The 20,873-nt window shown below is 43.3% G+C and overlaps 1 protein-coding gene and 1 long non-coding RNA gene across 2 annotated transcripts in view; one reads left to right on the forward strand and one right to left on the reverse strand.

Annotated features, from left to right (window-relative positions):
• Nucleotides 1-2,222: 2,222 nt before the first annotated feature.
• Rgs5 (regulator of G protein signaling 5) overlaps nucleotides 2,223-20,873 on the forward strand; it is a 40,245-nt gene continuing 21,594 nt past the window's right edge. The window contains exon 1 of the mRNA XM_031388651.1: nucleotides 2,223-2,354. Coding sequence (XP_031244511.1) covers nucleotides 2,311-2,354 — 44 coding nt within the window. The 5' untranslated portion in view covers nucleotides 2,223-2,310. The remainder of the gene's footprint in view (nucleotides 2,355-20,873) is intronic.
• On the reverse strand, nucleotides 13,168-15,331 carry LOC116103139. The gene is made up of 2 exons (XR_004123414.1): nucleotides 15,135-15,331; nucleotides 13,168-14,699 (listed from the first exon to the last, which is right to left on the reverse strand). It is a non-coding gene; the product is annotated as an uncharacterized LOC116103139 (long non-coding RNA).

The following is a 20,873-nucleotide window of genomic DNA, read 5'->3' on the forward strand; positions in this document are numbered from 1 at the left end:
CCCCCCGCCCCTGGGCTGATGGGCTGGTTTCTCTAAGAATCTCATTAAGTAAGCTGTGAGAAGTAAGCTAGTAAGCAGATCCAGGTCCCTGCCCTGTTTGAGTTCCTGCCCTGACCTCCTTCAATGATGAACAGTGATGTGGATGTGTAAAGCAAATAAACCCTTTCCTTTTTAATTGTTTTGTGTCATGGTGTCTCATCACAACGATATTATCCCTAACTAGGACATTTAGGGAATTTGTTCTGCCTTGAAAAGAAAGCAGGCTAAGAAGAACACAAGCAAAGAATTAGTATACCCCCATCACTAAATATCTAAGATTCATCTACTTTGGAAATGATCTCTAGGACTACATTGCTCTGTTCCCAAGACATGCCATCTAGCGTGCACCACCACTGCTTCTCTGTCCCTCTCTTACTCTCTGCTCTGCTCCTGCTCTGTCATCATGCCCAGGTCCAGTCTGCTGGCCACGTTCAGTTTACTTTCTCTCTCTGCTCTGGCCACTTCCAGATACCTCTGGCTGTTCTGTCTTTCATAGCTACAATACCCACCCCCCACCCCCATACCATAGAGTGGTCATGTCATCAGTTTATACAGTTGCCAGGGACAGTGGAAAACAAACCATCAGATGCTTAATCACATCTTCAGAGGACATTGTGCAGAGACAAGGGGGAAGGTTGTCAGGATTGAAATGGAATCACATGGGGCAGAAGAGTGGCTACTTGCAAGCTCACAGTTTGGGAGGCTGACGAGGCCGGAGGAACAGAAGTTTGAGGCCAGCCTGCATTTCATAGGATCAAGACCCTTTTCAGGTCCACAGAGTGCATTTGTTTGTTTCAGCCTTTCCAAAAGAAGCTAAGACCAAGAGTGACTCAGAAATGGTACTTAGCATGGAGTCAGACACCACCTGAGTGGATTCTGACCTTGGCTCCTGCTTGTATTCCCTTTGTGATTTTGTTTTCAGTCACACGCCTATTTCACCTCAACCCTGAGGTGTTAAAGCAAAGTGTGTGTGTGTGTGTGTGGTGGTGGTAGAGCGGGGAGAGGTTACAAACTCATCTGCCAGGAACAAACCTTCTTTTTTATTGGGGGGTGGTGGTGTTTCAAGACAGGGTTTCTCTGTATAGCCTTGGCTGTCCTGGAACTCACTCTGTAGCCCAGGCTGGCCTCGAACTCAGAAATCCGCCTGCCTCTGCCTCCCAAGGGCGTGCAGCACCACTGCTCTGCAGGAACAAACCTTCTAAGCAGACACTTGTCTTCCCCTCTTTGACTACCAGATCATTAAATAAAGAACTCCAAGCCATTATTCCCCGCCCCACCTCCACCCCCAATCTCCATCAGGAAGAGGAAATGGCTGAAGCCCAGGGGGCATCCAGAACAGGAATTTGTCTCCCGGAAAAAGATTTACTGCTTTGTGCAATGATCTTAACCTTGCTTCAGACTGACTGGTGGGGGAGACTTGGAGTTGGGACTTTGGTGGGCAGGGGGCCACATTTTGCCTTGTCTCTTTAGTTAAGTGTGTCCCTTGCTTTCTGTTTACACCCTACCTCACGTCAGGACTGTTGGAGACAGAACACTGTACAAACCTCCTGTTTCTGCTCCTCATCATTAACTTGGTTCCCTTAATTGACTCCCTGAAGAAAAGAGGCTGAGTAGGACTTGCTGGGCACACAGGCTGGGGTCCCTAAGTCTGGTAAAGATGTGCCTGGGCAGTTGTTGCCGACACCAAACTGCACCAGTTTCTCCGTCATCAGATCCTGGGCTGGTCCTTTTACCTCTGAATGCCTAGCATCCATCCGAGTGCTCAGGTGATAAGAGATCCTCAGGTGCACACTGTGAAAAGAAGCATTTTCCTCCACTGTGAGGTGGGTTCAGGGTTGCATCCCAGGACCCTTGGTTAGATCTGAAGTGGCTCAAGGCACCCGACTTTCTAAGAAAGCCCACATCACTGTGCTGGCTGACGTGGGGTTTCAGTCTTCAGGCACTAATGATCTTATCTCAATTTAGGCTCCAACTCAGCCCTGACTAAACAAACAAGAGACTCTAGTGACAGAAGCAGTCCGAAGCTGGTCCCAGCAGAGCCTGCGGCCAGGAAAAGCTCCCAGCCCCCGACCTAAGGCAAATTGCTGCTGAGCTCCAGCCCACAATTTTCCCCCAGGCTGCTGATTGGTCTTCGGAGCCACAGAGCTGTGAGAGAGCTTGTATATATTCCTCAAAGGGAAAGGCTGTCCCAGACAGTGTTGAAGTTTCCACAGACGTGTCCAGCCGTTGAGAGGTTCGTGCTCAAGTTGACGACTCAAGCCGCCAGCCAAAATGTGTAAGGGACTGGCAGCTCTGCCGCACTCATGCCTGGAAAGGTGAGAACTGAACCTCTTCAGTGTAGGAGATGAAGATGTGGTGAGCAAAGGCTCAAGGGAGGATACCCAGAGGCGCTGCGGGATGGGGTCACACTGACACGAAACAGGTGCTTGGGACGTCATCTTATCAATAGCAGTACAGAGATTTGGAAAGATCTAAGCTAAAAATTCAACAGGAGATAATCCATGTGCCGTTTAATATACAGAGTGTCAGATAGCTATTTCCTCCCAGGGGATGCCTATTCTGCAGGGGTGTGTGTGTGTGTGTGTGTGTGTGTGTGTGTGTGTGTGTGTGTGCACGCGAGTTAAAAAAGTAACTTCCAACACCAAAGGATAATAGCGTCTGGGTTTGAATTCTGTCTCCCCTCCTTATTTCTTGGGTAGCTTTGAGCAATTTCTTTAACCTCTCACTTTCCACATCCGTAAAGAGGAGACAGGAAGCCCATCTATATCTCGCAGGCTGGTTTTGAGGACTGAGTGAGTGCTCATGTGTGTGAAGGGCTCAGAAAAATGTCTGACACAGTAAACTGTAGGAAGAATGACCTTCATTCACACAGAAAGATAGGGCAAGGGGGTGAGGGCTCTGCAGGCAGGTTTGCAGTGGGCAGAGGGAACTCCCCATTATTCCCTGTTCATTAGGTAGGAGTAGCTGGATTCCTGGGCAAAAGAGAAAGCCCCGGGGGACGAGGTTTGTCTATTACCTGGAGCTCTGAGACACACGGCTGTCCAGGACTGTGCTATGGTCTGTAGAGAATCCTACATCCTAGTTTGTCTATTACCTGGAGCTCTGAGACACACGGCTGTCCAGGACTGTGCTATGGTCTGTAGAGAATCCTACATCCTAATCATCCTACTGAAAACTTAGCAACCCAATACCAGGCGTGATCTGTGTAGAAAGGTGCTATGCTGTCAGGGAATGGCCCTGATTGGATGCTTTGACCCTCAATCATTAAAAGGAGTAAAACTGATTCTTACACAGCCTCCCTCTGTCCCCAAGGGGCAGTGTCTGTCTGAGAAGGTCACATTGTTTAGTGTGCCGCCAAAAACTTTTGCCTATTTAAAATGTCACATTTTCTTTGATGTTTTTCATCACAGCAATAAATTTTAAGTGATTTTTTTTTAAAAGAAAAAAAAAAACAATGGAACATATTCCCTGGAGTCAAAGATGTAGGTGTTTTAAAATACAGGAAGATAGAAGAAATCAGTAATGATGACATCTGTAGTCATATCCACTGGACCAGTGGGAGACAAGCAGATTCCAAGACTGGGAACTGTTCATCATTACCACACCCCATCTCCTCTCACCTCCCCTATAGAGTGCTCTGGATAGGCGGAGAGCTTAGAGCTGAGTGGCACCCCAACTTCTTTGAAGACCAGATGGTACATCTTTGCTTTCTCTCCAACTGTGAGAGTCACACGTTGACCGTGCACAGCATAGATGAATGATTGCCATTAGCTCACTTGATATTTTCATTGCACATCATTAATGCCCTGGATGGACCTTACATCATTACACTGGGTGAACAGTTGACGTTGTTATATGATAGTCTGCAAGGGTTGGGGCATCTTGTTACTGTTACTCCTCTTGCCTTAAGTTTTTATGTAAATAATACAGTGTTGAGAGAGCTACAATGATAGTATTTTTGCAATTTTTTTCTATTACTGTCATGTACTAGATTCATTAGCAGCAGTAGAGTTTATTTATTTTTACACTTATCATTTATGCACCAATGCTGGGACTTTCCCGTTGGGGATTGGTGTTATTCTTGCTGGAAATGTCCGCATTTGAAACCCACTGTAGCTGATAAGCTAGTGATATGAGCGAATACTTTGTGGAATTCATAATGTTAAGAACACAGTAAACTAATAATGTAGAGGAGAGGCCACTGAGAAACTGTGGATTCTTACTGACGAAGCAATTTCAGTTATTTCCAGCCTGTGCACATCGCTTAGGCATCTGGATGGCAAGGCTGCTCACAGGGTAGTGCTCCCCAAGTAAGAAGGTAAACGAGGATGCATCTCACTGAGTGCTGTGGACCAGCAGAGAGGAACAAGAAGTACAAGATTGGGGACTGGATGAGCCTCAGAGCTTTTGATAGTTGGGAAGGACTTCATAAGGGGTTAGGAAAATGATGCTTAAACTAATCTTACAGAGCACAAGAGTCAGGCATGTCTGTGGAGGAGATCGAGATGTGAGGCATGCCTTTAAGGCCAAGGGGACAGGCTGCATGTACAAACAAGAAGGTAAGAGGGACCAGAAAGTTTAGCCAGTATTAATATAACCTGTACCAAGACTAGGCAACATATGTATATGTTGTGTGCCCACTGTGAGGACATACCACCACTGACTCTCAAGGTCCCACCTCTGACAGAGTCTACCACCTCCCATTAGCACCTTCTGCAGAGCAAGCATTTTTTTGTGGATCTTTGGGGAGGCTTTCAAGATACAAACCATCACAGGGCTCAGTAGGTGGTTCTTATGGGACCCCCTCCCTCACCGTGGTATGGTTCCTTTCTTTCACATTACACCATCTGTAATGAGATCCTCAGGAACATAGTTATCAAGGAGGGACACCTCCAAGCTTCCAGCCATACTTGGCACAGCTTCATAGGCAGCACACCTTACTCATTATTCCATGGTTTGTATCTGCTTTGTCACCCAAGGATGTGTATGGTAGAGACCATCTAATAGTGCCATAGAATATTTAAGAGCTCTGGCTGTGGCAGGTGGTTTCTCATCACAATAACAAAACAGGTGAGAAAAATCAACGTACAGAGAGAAAAGGTCTATTTTAGCTCCAGGTTCTGGAAGTTCTAATCCATAATCAACCGGCTACACTGATTTTGATTTCAGACCCATTTATGAGATAGAGTGCATGGCAGTACCAAGCTGTTCGCCTCATTCCAACGTGGTGACAAACAAAAGGATGGAAGGGTGGAGGTCTTACATCCCACTGGGAGGACTTAGCATCATTGGCTCTCTAGGTCCTTCCTCTTAATGATCCCACCCCCCTCCCATTAGCACTTCATGCAGACCTAGCATTTTGTATAGATCTTTGGATCTATGGAGAGAGATATTCAAGACACAAACCATAACAGGGCTTACTTAGTGCTCGGTTCTTTTGGGACCCCTCCCCTCACTGCATGGTGCCTTCCTTTCTCATGTCTGTAATGCAATTCTCACCAGGTTCAAGCTGATCTAAGGACCACGCTCCAAAACCTGCAGATCCTGCAGAACTGGAAGCCTCCCATATTTTGCTACAGTACCAGAGAGCAGATACATAACACCTCACCCAAAGCCCGACTCTGAGAACTAAAGATATTTGCATGGAACAAGATTCTTTTCCTTCTTTGCCTGAATTTTACAAAGACAATCAGCCTTTGGTACATAGTAGGCTCATGATAATAAGTATGTTCCTGAAAAAGTTCTTAACTAATTAATAGTAGTTGGAGACCAGGCTGTCCAATGTCAGCCTGGCACTTTTCTCTGCTTTCCAGGGGGATCGGGAAGAACAAACATGTTGGGTCACAATGGAGAAAAAAAAGATCATGTTTCTAAATAATGAGGTGTTGAGGATTTCCTGCAGGGGTGGGGGAGGGGTAGAGGACGAAAGTGAAAGGGAACCCAGCATTTCTATAACCTGGGCAGGGAAGGTTTGGTCGAGAGGAGAGTGGTTTGTTTCTGAGGATTGCGAGCCTTTGGCTTTTGGATTTTAAAGAACTTCACAGTCTGGATTGTTTCTCTGGGGGCCACCATCCTAGCTGCTCTTGCGGCTTCCTATATTCCTGTATTCCCTGATCACCTCTCCTCACTCTCAGGCTCCACTAGCCTGGCGTATGCTGTCAGAGCCCAGGGGCTGGGTCAGGATAGATTCTTGGAAGGTTAGCCAACATCCCTCTCCTTTTCTAGTAAGAACTACTGATTAAAGCGGAGAGATGATAATAAAATAAAGTTTATTTATGTTTTGTGGGCCCGTGTCAATGGCTTGTCTTGCTGGCTGGAGAGAAAAGGAATGAAACTTTAATTAATCCAGGCAGGATCAATCCTTAGCAACAGGAAGTAGGTTGTGGATGGAGGCCAGCCAGTAGTCGGTTCCTTTCTCTCTCTTTTTTTCCTTTTGAGTTACAATCAGTTCCCAGATAACGTGTGGGCTGTGGAGTAAATTTTAAAGGCTGAGTCCAGTTGCAAGACAGCTTTAGCCTGACCCTCTGACTGCCCCAGGAAGAACCCTGCTCTCCACCCATTTATTATTAGCAGTGAAGTGCAGACAGCTATTTTGCTCAAGCTGTGACTTCTGTTTATTTGTGTGTGTGTGTGTGTGTGTGTGTGTGTGTGTGTGTGTGTGTGTGCAGAACATCTGTTTATTGATGAAGCACTCATCTACAGGATTCAAGAAGTTTGGAAAGAATCATGACATTCTATCTAAAAAGTGGCTTCCTGTATTGTGGCAGCTTGTTTTAAGTGGCAGCTTACGAGGGACATTTGGGTCTGTGGAAGTGTGAGACCTAACATGCCTTTGGGGGATTGTGTAGTCTGGTGTCTGACCCTTTCTGTGTTAGGAGTTTCTAGAACCTTCCATCTGCTTCTGAGTCCACCATGTCTAAAACAAGTATGCCACTTGAATGAGTAGATTAGCATGCATCCTTGTATGGTACTTTTATAACTTTGATAAATGGTAAATCTTTTGTTGAAATCAGGGATTTACACAGACACTTAGGAGAAATGAGTGACTTTCTTTTACTGTATTTGTATGTGCATGTATGTGTGTATGTGGTGCATGTGTGTGTGTGTGTGTGTGTGTGTGTGTGTGTGTCTGTATGTGTGTCTGTGTGTCTGTGTGTGTGTGTGTGTCTGTGTGTGTATGCTTATGTGAGGGCTAGAGGACACCTTGAGGGAGTTTGTTCTCTCCGTCCATCTTGTGGGTCCTGAAGAGGGAGGTCTTGTTTTCAGTCTTGGGAATAACTTCTTTGCCAAAGATGATTATGTATTAGGAACCTATTTTCCCATCTTAGATAAATATCTGTTTATTTTTGTGAACTTTGAGTATTCTTGTCTAATTCCTGCTGAGAAAAGTCCATGTCAGGCTCAGTGTATGATAAGTCCTCCCTTATCAAAACCTATCTATAGCCTCCAAGACCACCAGCTTCAATCTCATTGGCCAGCTATATTCAGGGGTTCCCATCAGGAAACCTGTTACAGAGTCACAGAGAGTCTTTACACTCTCAATTTGACTGTACTGTTCCAGCAGAGGCAACCATATTGGTTTCCATAGCGCATGTTCAGTTAGCATGGCTTAGAGATCGGATTAAATATCTGTTTTACAATACCGGGTAGGAGAGACATTTTCCTCTGATACAGGGTCTGTAAATGGGAAAGAAACAGTTTCTCACACAAAGTTCCACTTTGGTAATCTAACCAATCCTTAATTCTCTGTGATCCTGGTCAAGATGAAATGAGTCAGGTCATCACCAGGGTGGTTGGATCATCATCAGAGTGCAAGGGGCTCTCAAATGAAGGAGTCCAGGAAACTTATCTTCATGATCATTTTTACTTAATGATATTAAAAACTTGGATTCTCAGCCGGGTCTTAGGCCTAGGGACCCTGCCTCTTTATTGATATTTTTCTTAACTTTTCCTTCAAGTAATTGCAGGGAAGGTTTCATTGAGCCACTGTCTTATAAATTTCTCCAAACATGGGTAAGCAGAAAGCATTTATTTTGGACCCTTTTATGTTGGGTGGTGAGCAGGACTTTTATCTACCATCTACCTAACACTTGATGGTGTAACATCAGGACTTTAGTTTTTAACTATCTTATTGTATCTTTCTTTTATTCAATTTCACTCTTAGAAAAGAAAATATTTTCTTTATTTTGAAATCTCTCTCTCTCTCCCTCTCTTCCTCTCTCTCTTTCTCTGTGTGTGTGTGAGAGAAAGAATTTGTATGTGTGGACTTCTCTCTCTTTGTGTGTGTGTAAGAAAGAGAGAGGGAGAAAGAGAAAGAGAAAGAGAGAGAAAGAGAGAAAGAAAGAGAGAGAGAGAGAGAGAGAGAGAGAGAGAGAGAGAGAGAGAGAGAGAGAACTGGTTCATGGCTCATGGTTTGTGGCAGCTGAGTGACTGCCTGGTTCCTGGACCCTGCTCCCATAACAAGCCCAGATCTATAATTTAGTAACAACTCCCGGCACTTTCTGTTCTTCAGTCTTTAATATGTGAAAGCTATGGTGTAGGGTGCATGGATCCCTTTGAAAACATTTCAAAGTGTTTTAGGAAAAATGCAAACTTCCACTTAAAGTTTGGGAAGAATCTCCGAAGAGTTAGGACAAGGATTAGAAGAAATTGAGATCTCTTGGGTCCCAGCAGGCACCTCTTCTCTCTGGCATGCTGTCCCATCAAATCATGCACCACAAATGCTGGTCCTTCTGTAAGTTCCTTAGAGTCTTTATAACTACCCCTTTCCCCTCCATGAGAAACTTTCTCCCTCCCTTAAACTCTCTCACAAAAAAAATTCTTTACCTTCTACTTAGCTCATACCACTTTTGAGGGGAAAGGAAGGTGGGGCAGGTATGGCTTTCACACCTGTAATCCCACTGCCTTGATCTCTGCTGCTGAGGTTGCAGGTATGAACTTCATCACATCCTACCCTGTATCCTTTGATTCCCATTTGGTTGGGTATTAGGTATCTAATTTTCATAACAACTATGTGACATAGACAGTGTCATGTCTCGATTGTACTAAAAAATAAATGCCTGATCCTGGTCAGACAGTGAACCCCACAAACCTCAGTTTGGCCACAGATATGCTAACCCCAAATCATATTTAGCCTGCATTCAAATAAGTCATCCCATCCTTGTCTCCATAAAAAGAGGAGGCTACCAGAAGCCAGAAATGTTTCTTACTAATAGTACAAAGTATTCCACAGTATTTATTACAGACTATGGCAAATAGCAGTTGCTCCATTAAAATGGGACAAGTAAGTTACTATAGAAATAAATTTATGAGTTAATAGATAACTCTTTCTTTTAGTATAGAATAGAATTTACTTATGACAGAAGCATGGGGAGGGGGTTGGGGATAGAGTAGAGATAAAGAAAGGCAGACAGAGAGCATGGATAACTCTTAAAAAGAGAAATCTGAGAAAGTGTAAGTTTCTGTTTTAATTTTTTTTTCAGGGAAAGAGAAAAGACTATTTAAAAGCTAATTCTAGCCATAGACGCTCTGGTTCCTCATTGGTGAGCCATTATAACAGACATTTATAGTCATTTGGCAAAGAGAAACACTGATTAAGACCCTGAATGTGTCATGTGGGAAGACAAAGTTTGTGAAACAATGGAAGGAGGCTGGTCTTTAACAAGGTCTCAATCTTGGTGACTTCTCCTCTTCTTCTATTTCTTTTTCTCCTTCTTTAACACCCTTTATTTATTCTTTCATTTGGGATAAGCTAAGTGAGTTTAAAGTAAAGGAGCCACACGCAGGAATAAGTGTTTAGTCTGAGGAGCCTCTCTATAATTGAACATAAAAGGATGCTTGGTGGTTTGGGGTACCACTAGTGACTACAGAAGCTCTTGTGGGAACATCGTTGACCCTTCCACCTTTGGAGCTCAAATTTTCCACAATATCTTTCTCCCCCAACTGCAGGACCATTTCCCACTATCCATTATCCAAGTTGCAAACGTAATTGCCAAAAGTCCAGCATTCCTGCTGACACTATTTTGAAGAAAATGGGGACTTGTAGGTCAAAGGGAAATGAGTTGTTTCTGGCCTGATCATCTTGTCCCTACACTCTCTCTTCATTACCCCCAGTAACCTACCCTGAGTGATGAGTATGTCAGAGACAGGCCATAAAATCTTGGGAAATGTCCCAAATTTCCTGGGAATCCTCCAGGAGGGAGTGGACAGAGCTTGAGAAAAACACCATTGTAAAAAAACACAACGTAAACTAACAACACAAGGAAAGAGATATGACAACATGATTCTACTGCACTGCACAGCTATAGGAGCCTTAGAGCAGGCAGCCTCAAAGCGCCTGATGCCAACTCATCCTCCATGCTTTCAGGTAGAGACTATCTGAAAGACAGCTGACTTTAGTGCCAACTAACCACAAACCCGTTGAGTGTTTATTATCTCCTTGTTCAATGCATGTATAATATATTGATGATATATTATCAACCCACACAGACCATGACAGCAGCTGTCCCACTGAAGTTAGACGTATAGACTAGTACAGAATGGCTATCTGGAACTTGTGCACACAATGCTATGATAGGGGCAGCAGTAGTAACAACACACACGCTTATCAAATATTTACTGAGCATAATGGGCTACTGTAGGCACCTCTGTGGGATGGTTTATTATTCCCACAGATCTCCATCGCCATTTTGTTATGCAAAGGGGGTTGTGATACTCAATAACATGGGACGGGACCCTGCTGGGTGTTGGGAAGTAGAAGATACAGCCATGTGGTGTGACTCGGCTGGCTTTCATTTCCCACTCCATCCCAATAACTAAAGCAAATTGATAGGCTGAAATGGTATCAGATTCAGGGAGGGGGTGCGGCGATGAGGTCAGAAGGGTTTTAAACTGGTGTGTGGTAGAAGGGAGATGGGAGTGCATGTAAGAAATTATGGGAGGATACTGGGAAACAATACCGGTGGTAAATGGGGATGTGGGAAGCCAGGAAGTGATGTTTTGAATTTGGGATAGAACAGCAGCTCATCCAGCCATGACAAGGCTGTGTGTGTCATGGTAGTGAGGGATGGCATCGGAAGGGAGAGGATGAGGATAGTGAGACAGGATGTCACACGAGGTAGGATAACACAGCAGTTCAATTCTTCAGGACTGGTAAATTTAAGTGTGGAGGAGGGAGGACATATTGAAAGAATTTTCTGAAAAGAAAGATCAACCAATCAGCTGTTGGAATGAGAAAGACAGTCTGTAAGGATCAGGAAGTAAAGGTTATGGGAATAAGATGGTTGTAATTACAGATGAAATAGGGCATTGAGAAGGTGTACAGGTACCACTCACAGCCTAAGAAGACCTTGGGCCCTTGCTTTTCTTATTTACATGGCAAAAATGTCAAATGTTAAAATCATAAAATCTTACTAAAGCTAGAAGGTCAGCAGGAGTCTTATTATCTACCCCTTCCCCCTTTTGACCATACCAGAGAACTCATACTTGCCCAAGATCACCCAGCAAATTGACTAGATTATCAGGAGGATTTTATCAAAGGCATGTGTTGTCACAACGTGTTTCCCTTTACTAATGATTGCCTTTTGTTCTGTGATTGCACTAGACATGTTCCTTCCTTAGCACAGGACTTTCTGTAATAACATTAGAAATTCTAAACCCTGCAATTTATGGTGTGCCCTGGTAGATGTGCCAGGCACTGCGAGAAATGCCTCACATACAGTGATTCATTTCACTCTCATAAAAGATACTTAAAAGGTAGGCACAATTATTCTTGTATTCTTGTGTTGTTGGATTTTAGAGATGTGAAAACAAGCAAAGAGATCAGGAAATACCCAAAGCAAGGTGATCCGAGAAGTCTGAGGCTGCCATGTCTGAGGCATGCCATTCTGTCTTTTCCTTTGAGCAAAAGGAGCTTGTTTAGGGTACGATACAAGCTGTCTGGACAGGCACTCAGCATCCCACTTGGCTTCTCTCAAGGAACAACCCTTTCGCCATGTTCATTGTTGCTTTTGGTCCTGTGATCTGAGACAGGAATCTTACCAGTTAAAGGCAGATGGGTCTTCTCTGCTAAGTGCAGAGAAGAGATTAAACAGGGTTCGATGGGTTGTTTGTGAGTATAAGATGGACTGCAGATCTGGAAAGGGTCATATGATGTCACTGGGATGGTTCCAGGTGGCCACGTGACATGGTTATCCAAAGCAGCTGGCTGCTACTCTGGCCTTGATGGCTTTTCTTGGTAATGGAAACTATCTCCACATTTACTGTTCACTGTTTCCATGGTTTCATCACAGTTATGGTTCATAAATTCCCCTAAATGCCTCCTGTTTACATTTGAGCAATGTTATTCTTTTGCAGAAATGTTTTTCTACTTACGAAAAAAAAAAAGACTGACTTCTTGAATCTTGTTAAATGGAGACCATTATTTTTAAGTTTCTTGTGTGAAGCTCTAGTATCCCTGGTAGTCACTCCCGGGTCTGCTGTCTGGGTGTAGGTATCATCCTGGGTCGAGCAGCAAGCTCTGCTGCTTTGGCTTTGGAATTACTATGGGCACTATTTATCCATCCTTCCACCTGTGTAGTCTTACCATCACCCTGGTGTGTATGTGTAGCTATGGCAGGGTAGAACTGACTAGTTCCGGAGGCTGATAGTATTGTGGCTCTTTGTCCAGGTGAATTTCTCTCTCTCTCTCTCTCTCTCTCTCTATATATATATATATATATATATATATATATATATGTATATATATATATATATATGTATATATACATATATATATGTATATATACATATATATGTGTGTGTGTCTCCAACACTGTTTATTGGAAGCCATAGTGTCTCCTTGTGGAGAAGAAAGACTGAAGTGGAATGCAGCCCTCCCCTTCATCATCACCCACTCTTGTAGAAGCTCAGGGTTACAAGTCCCCAAGTCAAAGGAATATTAGAGTTAGAGCTGGCACTGGGAGGGCACAGTTGTTAAATGAATAGACATGCTGATGATGATGACCGCGGTAACAATGGTAATAATCACAGTGGCCGGCACGATGACATACTGTTTAGGCACCAGGGACAGCATCAGCCTTTACAGTCATCCCTTGCTTTCCTCGCAGAAACTTCTTACACCGTCTGCTAATTCATCCTAATTTTATAGATCTGTGGTTGAGGTGCAGGGACATGCAGCTTGCATAAGTTCACTCACATAGTAAGTGGCTAGAGGAGAATGAGGTGATCCGTTCAAGACCAATTCTAGGTAATTTTTGGCAGATAAACAGGTCTATTAGTGGTTAGACATGGTTATATTAGCTAGATTAGTAGTTGTATCTCAACAGCTTCAGTATCAGTTTATAAAAGAAAGCAGGACCACAGTTCCTACAATGGAACAAAAGTGAACACATACTCTTAGCTAACAAGCTGATGTAAAGTGTTTACATAATTCATTCCTCAGTAGCACCAAAGTGTTTGTGTTCTGCTTGCACCTGCATGAAGGATTCCCTAACCCATGAGAGGATCTGAGTTGAGATTTCGATGCCCTCGAGGTTGAGATTACACAACAAGAAACCTCAGGGTCGATGATCAAGCCCCAGGGGCCATCTCTAGGAGTGAAAGGTTAGCTCCGTCTTTACAAACTTCATTTAACATGGTCAGGGGTTACCACCTCAAATCTGAGCATTGCTTCTATGACTAGAGAGAGATTATTACTGAGTGCACATGTTTTAAAAAGTCATTTCTAACAAACAGCCCATTATCAATGATCTTGATCAGGCTGGCAGGAACAGTTATAGATGGCCTGACTGGAACGTGGACTTTGTAAAAAGCTTGCTGATCGCCATGGAGAAGTGTGTGTCACAATGCCTGACATTACTTTTTACACCTAGTTTCCTGAATTTTCCATGCTTGAAGAGTGAGCCTTTTCTGGGCCCGAGCCCCTCCCTCGTGTTTTGTGGCCTTTGCCTGTGAGGGCATCTGAATAACAACTGTTTGGGTACAGCTCAGGTAAGAGCAAGAGCACAAAATAGCAGTTGTGATTCAGTCTGACGGAAGAGGTAAATGTGTTTTCTATAAATACGCCATAATTGACAGCTGCTGTTCCATTTTTTTTTTAACCAGCTTATAGTTCAGAATGTCGTTTAATGTAATTAATCACATGAGTTTTGGGAGACAGTTGTCATCGCTGAAGCCGCATCTCAGTTATTTAACAACGATGACATTGTATTTTCTGCCATCCTTCACCTTCCTGTCACCGAGGGATATTTTATACAGACTAACCCTAGGGTCGTTTGCCTAAGATCCCGTAAATAAATTATGAAAATCTGGTAAGAAATTAGGTATAAACTTTCACGTAACACACTGTTAGATAGCTAAAACAATGCTGTGGGCGAGTTGTGGTGTCGAGTCTTTCTCCATCTAAATGGTCCAGCCCTGCCTTCTTCCTGGTCTTGGGAGACGATCTTGATTTTTAGCAGTCATGTTCAGCAGATTGATAATGAGCATCGTGTGTGTGTGTGTGTGTGTGTGTGTGTGTGTTGTACACGTTTTCTTGGGTATTTATCGGGGAAGCAAGATTCTTTTCATCTTTGTGGATGAAGCCTGCAGTTTCCTTAGCCCGATCCAGTTCTTTCTACAGCAATTGTAGCTCGTGCCTCTTCGTGGCCAGCAGGGGGCATCTGCAACACAGATTTGGGTTGCCTTGAGTTCCATCCTGTCCGTGGAAAGATCAAGTCTTTTGGAAACCAGTTTTGAAAATGAGGCCCTACACTTCCCAAGCTGCTTGCGGAGGGCCTTTCTTCGTGGGTGTTCTTGAAATGTGTCTGGCATCTAGAATTAAACCTTCCTGTGATAGCCAGATGTGTCCCAAGTACAGGACTCTTACGGCACCTCTGTCTCTTTAACATGGTGGGATGTGAGCTTCTCATTATGCTCAGGTTTCTCTACTCATTAAAATATACACTATATAAGTGATATGAATAACTGAATGTATGCACCACTCAAGCCCCGCCACCAGTTTTCATCCCGCTTTCTACTTTCTTCTTTTTCTTGTTTTGATTTTTCGGGTGCTGGAAATCTACTCAGGCTCTTGCCCAAGCTAGGCAAGCACTCACCAAGCTTCGTCCCCAGCCCCGGCTTCTCATTTCTCTGTCTCCAGTTACGGTAAAGAAAGGAACAGAACTCGGACATTTTATGGTCCTTGCAGTCATCTGGTGGCTTTCTGTGTCTTCAGTCATGTTAGGTGATTGTAATTTTAAGCAGTCACATTCAGAAGATGCCGGAGGGTTGGTGAGGGAAGATGGTACTAACAGTTGTGTATGTGTGTGTGTGCGCGTGCGCACGTGCACACGCGCGCTAGCATGTGCGTTTCCATAGGAATTCATTGGTTTTTATTAGGGAGCAAGAAAACACATCATCTCTTCATTCTTGTGTCCCATCAATATTTTCCAATAATGGGAAAATGCCTACTATATAGCTTACCTATGTACAATGAGCCCTGTGGAGTTGTTCTGGATGCCACCAGGGCCAGAAGCACCATCTTAATCTTTGAAACATCTAGAATCAGAGCCTCTCTATAGGCTCTCAATCAAGCTTTCTTGAATATAGTTCTTTTTCTTAAAAGTCAGCCGTGCTTCTGTTTGTGGTGAGTCCTAGTGCTAACCTTGCACATTCCCACATACATCTGAAGGGTAAAACTTGCATCTAGTACACTCGCTGGCAGGAAGGACTAAGGTGGTCTGTGGCTTTCTGGGATTCCTAGCCCCTGGCCTACATCCCTTACTGGGGGCAGATTTACCATAGCAGGATGCTACTCCATTCAGACCTTTGCAGCTTGAAAGGTGTGACTCATCTTCAGAATCATCTTCCTCTGATTAAACGCCCCACCAGGCATTTCCAATTGATTTTATTTCAAAACAAGTTTTCTTTTTCCTCGTAACACAAAAGGATAACAAACCCAAGGAGACACAAGTCATTTCTTGTTAATCAGCACTAATGTAATTTAGCCAGGGGGAAGGGCCTAGTGTGCAGCCGAAGAAGGCTAGGGACCAGAGCTGATGCGGTAAACACATTAGAAAGTTCTCCTCTCCAGATAGAGATGATTTTGAGATTAAATTAATGTCAGATATGCTCATGTTTATCTAGAAATGGGAAACGAATTTGGTGGGTTTGAGCCTATTTGGCTTTCCCATTGATTTGCACTATTCCCACACTGTGTGAGGCTCTGACAGGAAGGAAGGCAGTGCAGGGTGAAGCTCTTTTCTGGGAACTCTTGAGAGCTGTGTAGTGCTTCTTCGGTTTTGTTTTGTTTTGTTTTGTTTTGTTTGGGGGGGGGATTGTCTGTTTGCTTGCTTTGTTTTTGTGGAGACGCTGAGCATCCAGCGTGGCTGGAACCTTGTCACTGACTATTTTAAATGGTTACTGCTTGGTGAGCGTGAATGCAATCTTACTCATCCTTTTCTGCATGACTACAAATGGATAAGTAGGTCAGTTGGACTTCCTGATGAATTTTCAACGTCTTCTTCTTGAGCCTCCATATACTAGACCAGGAGTGAAGCCTCAGTAACAGTGTTCTCCAAATCACACTGTTCCCCGTCTCCTGCATTCCCAAGGCAAAGAGGAAGAGTAGCTGCCATTCTGGTATAGGTATCAGCTCTGAGGAGAGGAATACATATGTATGCATGCCTGTACGTGTGTGTGTGTGTGTGCACGCAAACACACACAGAAGTGTATATATCATAAGTATTGTATATCTCATTGTTACTGTCTAGTGGTAACCATAGGGAAGGGTTATTCAGGAATATGGAGTCAGGAGAAAGTAGGCTAGCCATAATTAATCTTACCCACGTGGGAGGCACCAAAAATTAGACAGCATTCAGGAGGTATTGCCACCCAGCCATCTTGAATTTAATGATCTCTTTGTTACAAGCCAACAGGTAGAATAGGTGAGGCAAAGCCCCTCCCCCAAGTTTGTCAGCATACCGGCCCAATCAGCAGCTTCTTTGGTCTCTGTAGAGGCGGGACTTCCTATGTAACTGGAACCAGGAGGGAGGCATGGCAAATAGCAGGAGGTGGGCAGAGAGGTGTGGTTATGAGAGGCAGCTCTCAAGCCAGGAGGGTTACATCTCATGATGTCTATGGAGCAAAGGATAACCTTAAACTTCTTATCTACCCACCTTTGCATCCTATATGGTGGGATTATAGGCCTTTGTCACCATGCCCAGTTTATGTGGTTCTGAAGGTCAAACCCAGGGCACCTTACACACTACGCAAACAACCAACTGAGGTTCATCATCAGAACATGATTTTTTTTTAAAATAGGTGATATTATAAACAGTACTTCTTTTCTAGATCACACAACACACAAAAATGACCACTGGACAATTGATATAGATAAAATATCTCTAGAGTTTTGTTTCACTCATGTGTGTGTGTGTGTGTGTGTCATCTTAGGAAATGAGTGTCCATTTATAAACACTCCTTACAGGAAAATGCATCCAGAAATGGACAACTAAAGACAATTTGAACCAACCCAAGTTGATGAAATAGTTGGCCTCCTCTTTACAGGGAAACATTTTTTGAAGAGCCCTTTCTCTAGCTTTAATTCTTTCTTGCACACATGCCAAACATGTCCCAAGTGTGGTGCAGTATGGTGGTCTCTTGTCATCCTTCGTCCACTGAGAATAGGAGGACAGGATAGCCTCATTCAATACAGCTTTGTATTTCTACATTACACTTCACAATCAAGCAGTCCATCCACATGGCCCTCTCTCTGCCCTGAGAGGTCAGTTAGGCTAATGGGTACAAATTTATGAGAAACAGAAAAGATCTTGCTCAATGGAGTGACAACTGGCCACTCTCCAACTCTACTTCTGCTTCTCCTGACTCACCCTCGTGGGAACGGGGGACTATCTGTTCAGGGTCTGCTCCCTTCTGGGAACCCCAATGGAAGAGTTCAATAGGCTACAGGTGTCTTAAAAGCAAAGACCAATGCCTGTGAGTATTTGTATGTTTATCATGTACTACCAGGCACAGCAAACATAATCAATTTGTAAATTAGCAAGAAATGAACGAATATTTTAAACTCTCTTGTTCTTGCTTACCCATGGATACTTGACTATTGCTCTTGCATGAAAAATTATAAACCAGTACCTTCCTGCCTTTTACAATAGCAAATGGCTCTGATGAAGCAAAAGAGAAAAGGACGAAGAAATAGAAGTGGAGGAGGAGGGGAAAGGCGAGGAAGCCTAAATTCTAAAGGGCCAACAAAGCAATACAACTCCCCCCCAAAATGAGAGCCTATCTCTAGTCTTTATTGGAAGTGTTGGTGGATGTAATGTTGTGTCAAGATCAACACTGATAACAGTTTTCCTTATGTGCACAAAGGGAGAGACGTGTGGAGGCCAGGAGGCAGATGACTCTCTTCTTACTGGATAGTGAAGTGTGGCTGTGAGAAGACAGACCTTGTATCTCTGCTGCATACTGAACAGCAGAGGGTAGTTAACAAGTGCTGTAAACATTGCCCAATCAACTCCCAATGATATGTTTGTTTCTATTCCAGATAATATAATATGGACAGTCTTACTTTCAGAGTTAGAATGTTTGAGGAATCTTTTATGATTAAAAAAAAAAAAACCTATGTCATTTTCTGACCCTTTCACTTAGTGCTTACAAGTGGGAACCATGGGCTAGAGCTGGTTGAAAACAATGATTATTCAATTAAAGCTTAGCAAATCATTCATTGAAAAACTCTGAGAACTTAACCATTTCACCAGTCCCAACTTCCAAGCCAGAAACACTTAACATCAGGTAATTTATGTAACTAGTAAAGGCTTGACTCAAAGGGAGAGCATTTCACTCATTGTGTGATGTACTCGCTGTGTGATGGAAGCCATCCCCTCCCCACCCCACAGCAGCTCATTCCCAATTCCTATCATAATGCAGCTTCGTTTAGTTGAGCTCTGCTTGATGTTAGGAGCTCCGGGGCAGGGCTCACTCACGGGGAAGATTTTAGAGAAAGAACAAAAGTAAAAAGAAACAGAAATGAAAAGATATCTCAGAGTTAACTATTTCTAAGTCAGTTTCCACATCATATTTTGAGCTAATAGGACATTCAACATAGTAATTGGGTATTTGTGGCTTTTGAAAGCTGCATGAAGGAGCTTTCTTAACTGTGACTCTGAGATGCAAAATTGTTAATGTTGCTTGTGTACGTCACTTTTTTGCTATCTCTATGCATCAAATAGGAAAGTATGTTTGCGATATCAAAATCCTGTCTGGTTATAGCCTCATAGCTCTTTAAGGCTTTGCTTATGATTGGCACTGACTTGGAGACAAATGGTAACAGATTGGTAAGAAATAAAATCGAGATAATTTTAGTTCACGTTGACAAATACTATTGAATATTTGCTAGGTTGCCAAGCAACAGTGCCAGGCACAGAGATTAAAAGGCGTTTAAGACTCGACTCCTACCTTGAAGGGGTTCTTCTATACAGCTTAGAAAACAGGCACAAATCAATAGCCATAATGCAATATGATAAGCCCTATCCTAAAAGTGCGTGTGGAGGGACACAGTGACAAAGGAAGAGCAGTCCGGGGTTTCCTAATACACGATTGATCTGTGAGTTACTCTTTGAGATTAGGGTTTTAGGGCTGGAGATGGCTCAGCTGGTAAATGTACTTTCAACACAAGTCCCCATAACCTGAATTCCATCCCCAGAAAACATAACACACCTGTTGCTGTGGCTCACATATGGAATCCTGCCACACCTATGATGAGATGGGAGGTAGAAATAGGAGAGTTAACGTGGAATCTCTCAGAGCATTTAGATTGGAGTATTCAGGGTAGCAGAAATGATAGACCTTGCCCAAACAAAGTGGTAGGAGAGAATCAACTCCCAAAAGTTGTCCTTTGACCTTCACAGATGTATCTTGGCACATGTGAACACACACACACACACACACCCCACAGATATCTGTATATATACACGCACAATTAGATAGATAGATGGGTGGATGGATGGATAGGTGGGTGGATGGATAGAGACAGACTGATGAATAGATATATAGATGGTTGATAGATAGATGCATAGACACATGAACAGACAGACAGAAGAAAGATCGATGTTTATACAAGTTCTACGGTCTGTTTAAAGTATGGAATCATGAAGAAGATTTGCTTCAAAGATTGGTTTTAAAACCGAGTGAAAACCATTTCATCCCATCCCCTCTCCAGAATTCTGACCACATCTGCTCACTAAAATGCCGAAGTTAAAGGACTATTAAATCTCCCGCCCATCATTGGACACGAACCTCCTCTAGAAAGGCAGCTTCAAGGAGCCTCCTTACGACAGCTGTATACTAAGCAAAAACTACTGTAATGTTATGATTGCAAATGGCTTTCAAAGGCATCTAGCTTTACTCTGTCATTTTATAGAAAGAGGACAGAGATCTGGCAGTAAAAATAAAAGCAAAATTGCTCAAATGTAATGCATCTAGTTGGTGGCCAGAGCCAGAGTCCTCAGGAGACTTGAGAGACATTTCAGTAAGTAATTACTAAACCTGGGAACTCAGGACACAGACTGCTTGGGCTGGATCACATGCTCACTGGGTTGTATTAAGACATCTAAACTTTCTGTCATTCAGTTTCCCCCTTTGCAAAATGGGAACAAGCCTATGTTACCTACCATATAGAAATTAGAAAATATGAACAGAACAATGAAGATTGGAATGAGATTATGCAAATACTCGGTGTCTTTTATACACCAGTTATCTGAACCCATGTGTCCTGTTTTCTCTCTTGATGTTCTTTTTGCTGTAATAGAAATGCAAGAAGCCAAAGAGGTTCTTGGCGT

This window comes from Mastomys coucha, unplaced genomic scaffold (genome assembly GCF_008632895.1).
Source record: "Mastomys coucha isolate ucsf_1 unplaced genomic scaffold, UCSF_Mcou_1 pScaffold1, whole genome shotgun sequence".
NCBI classification, from domain to species: domain Eukaryota; kingdom Metazoa; phylum Chordata; class Mammalia; order Rodentia; family Muridae; genus Mastomys; species Mastomys coucha.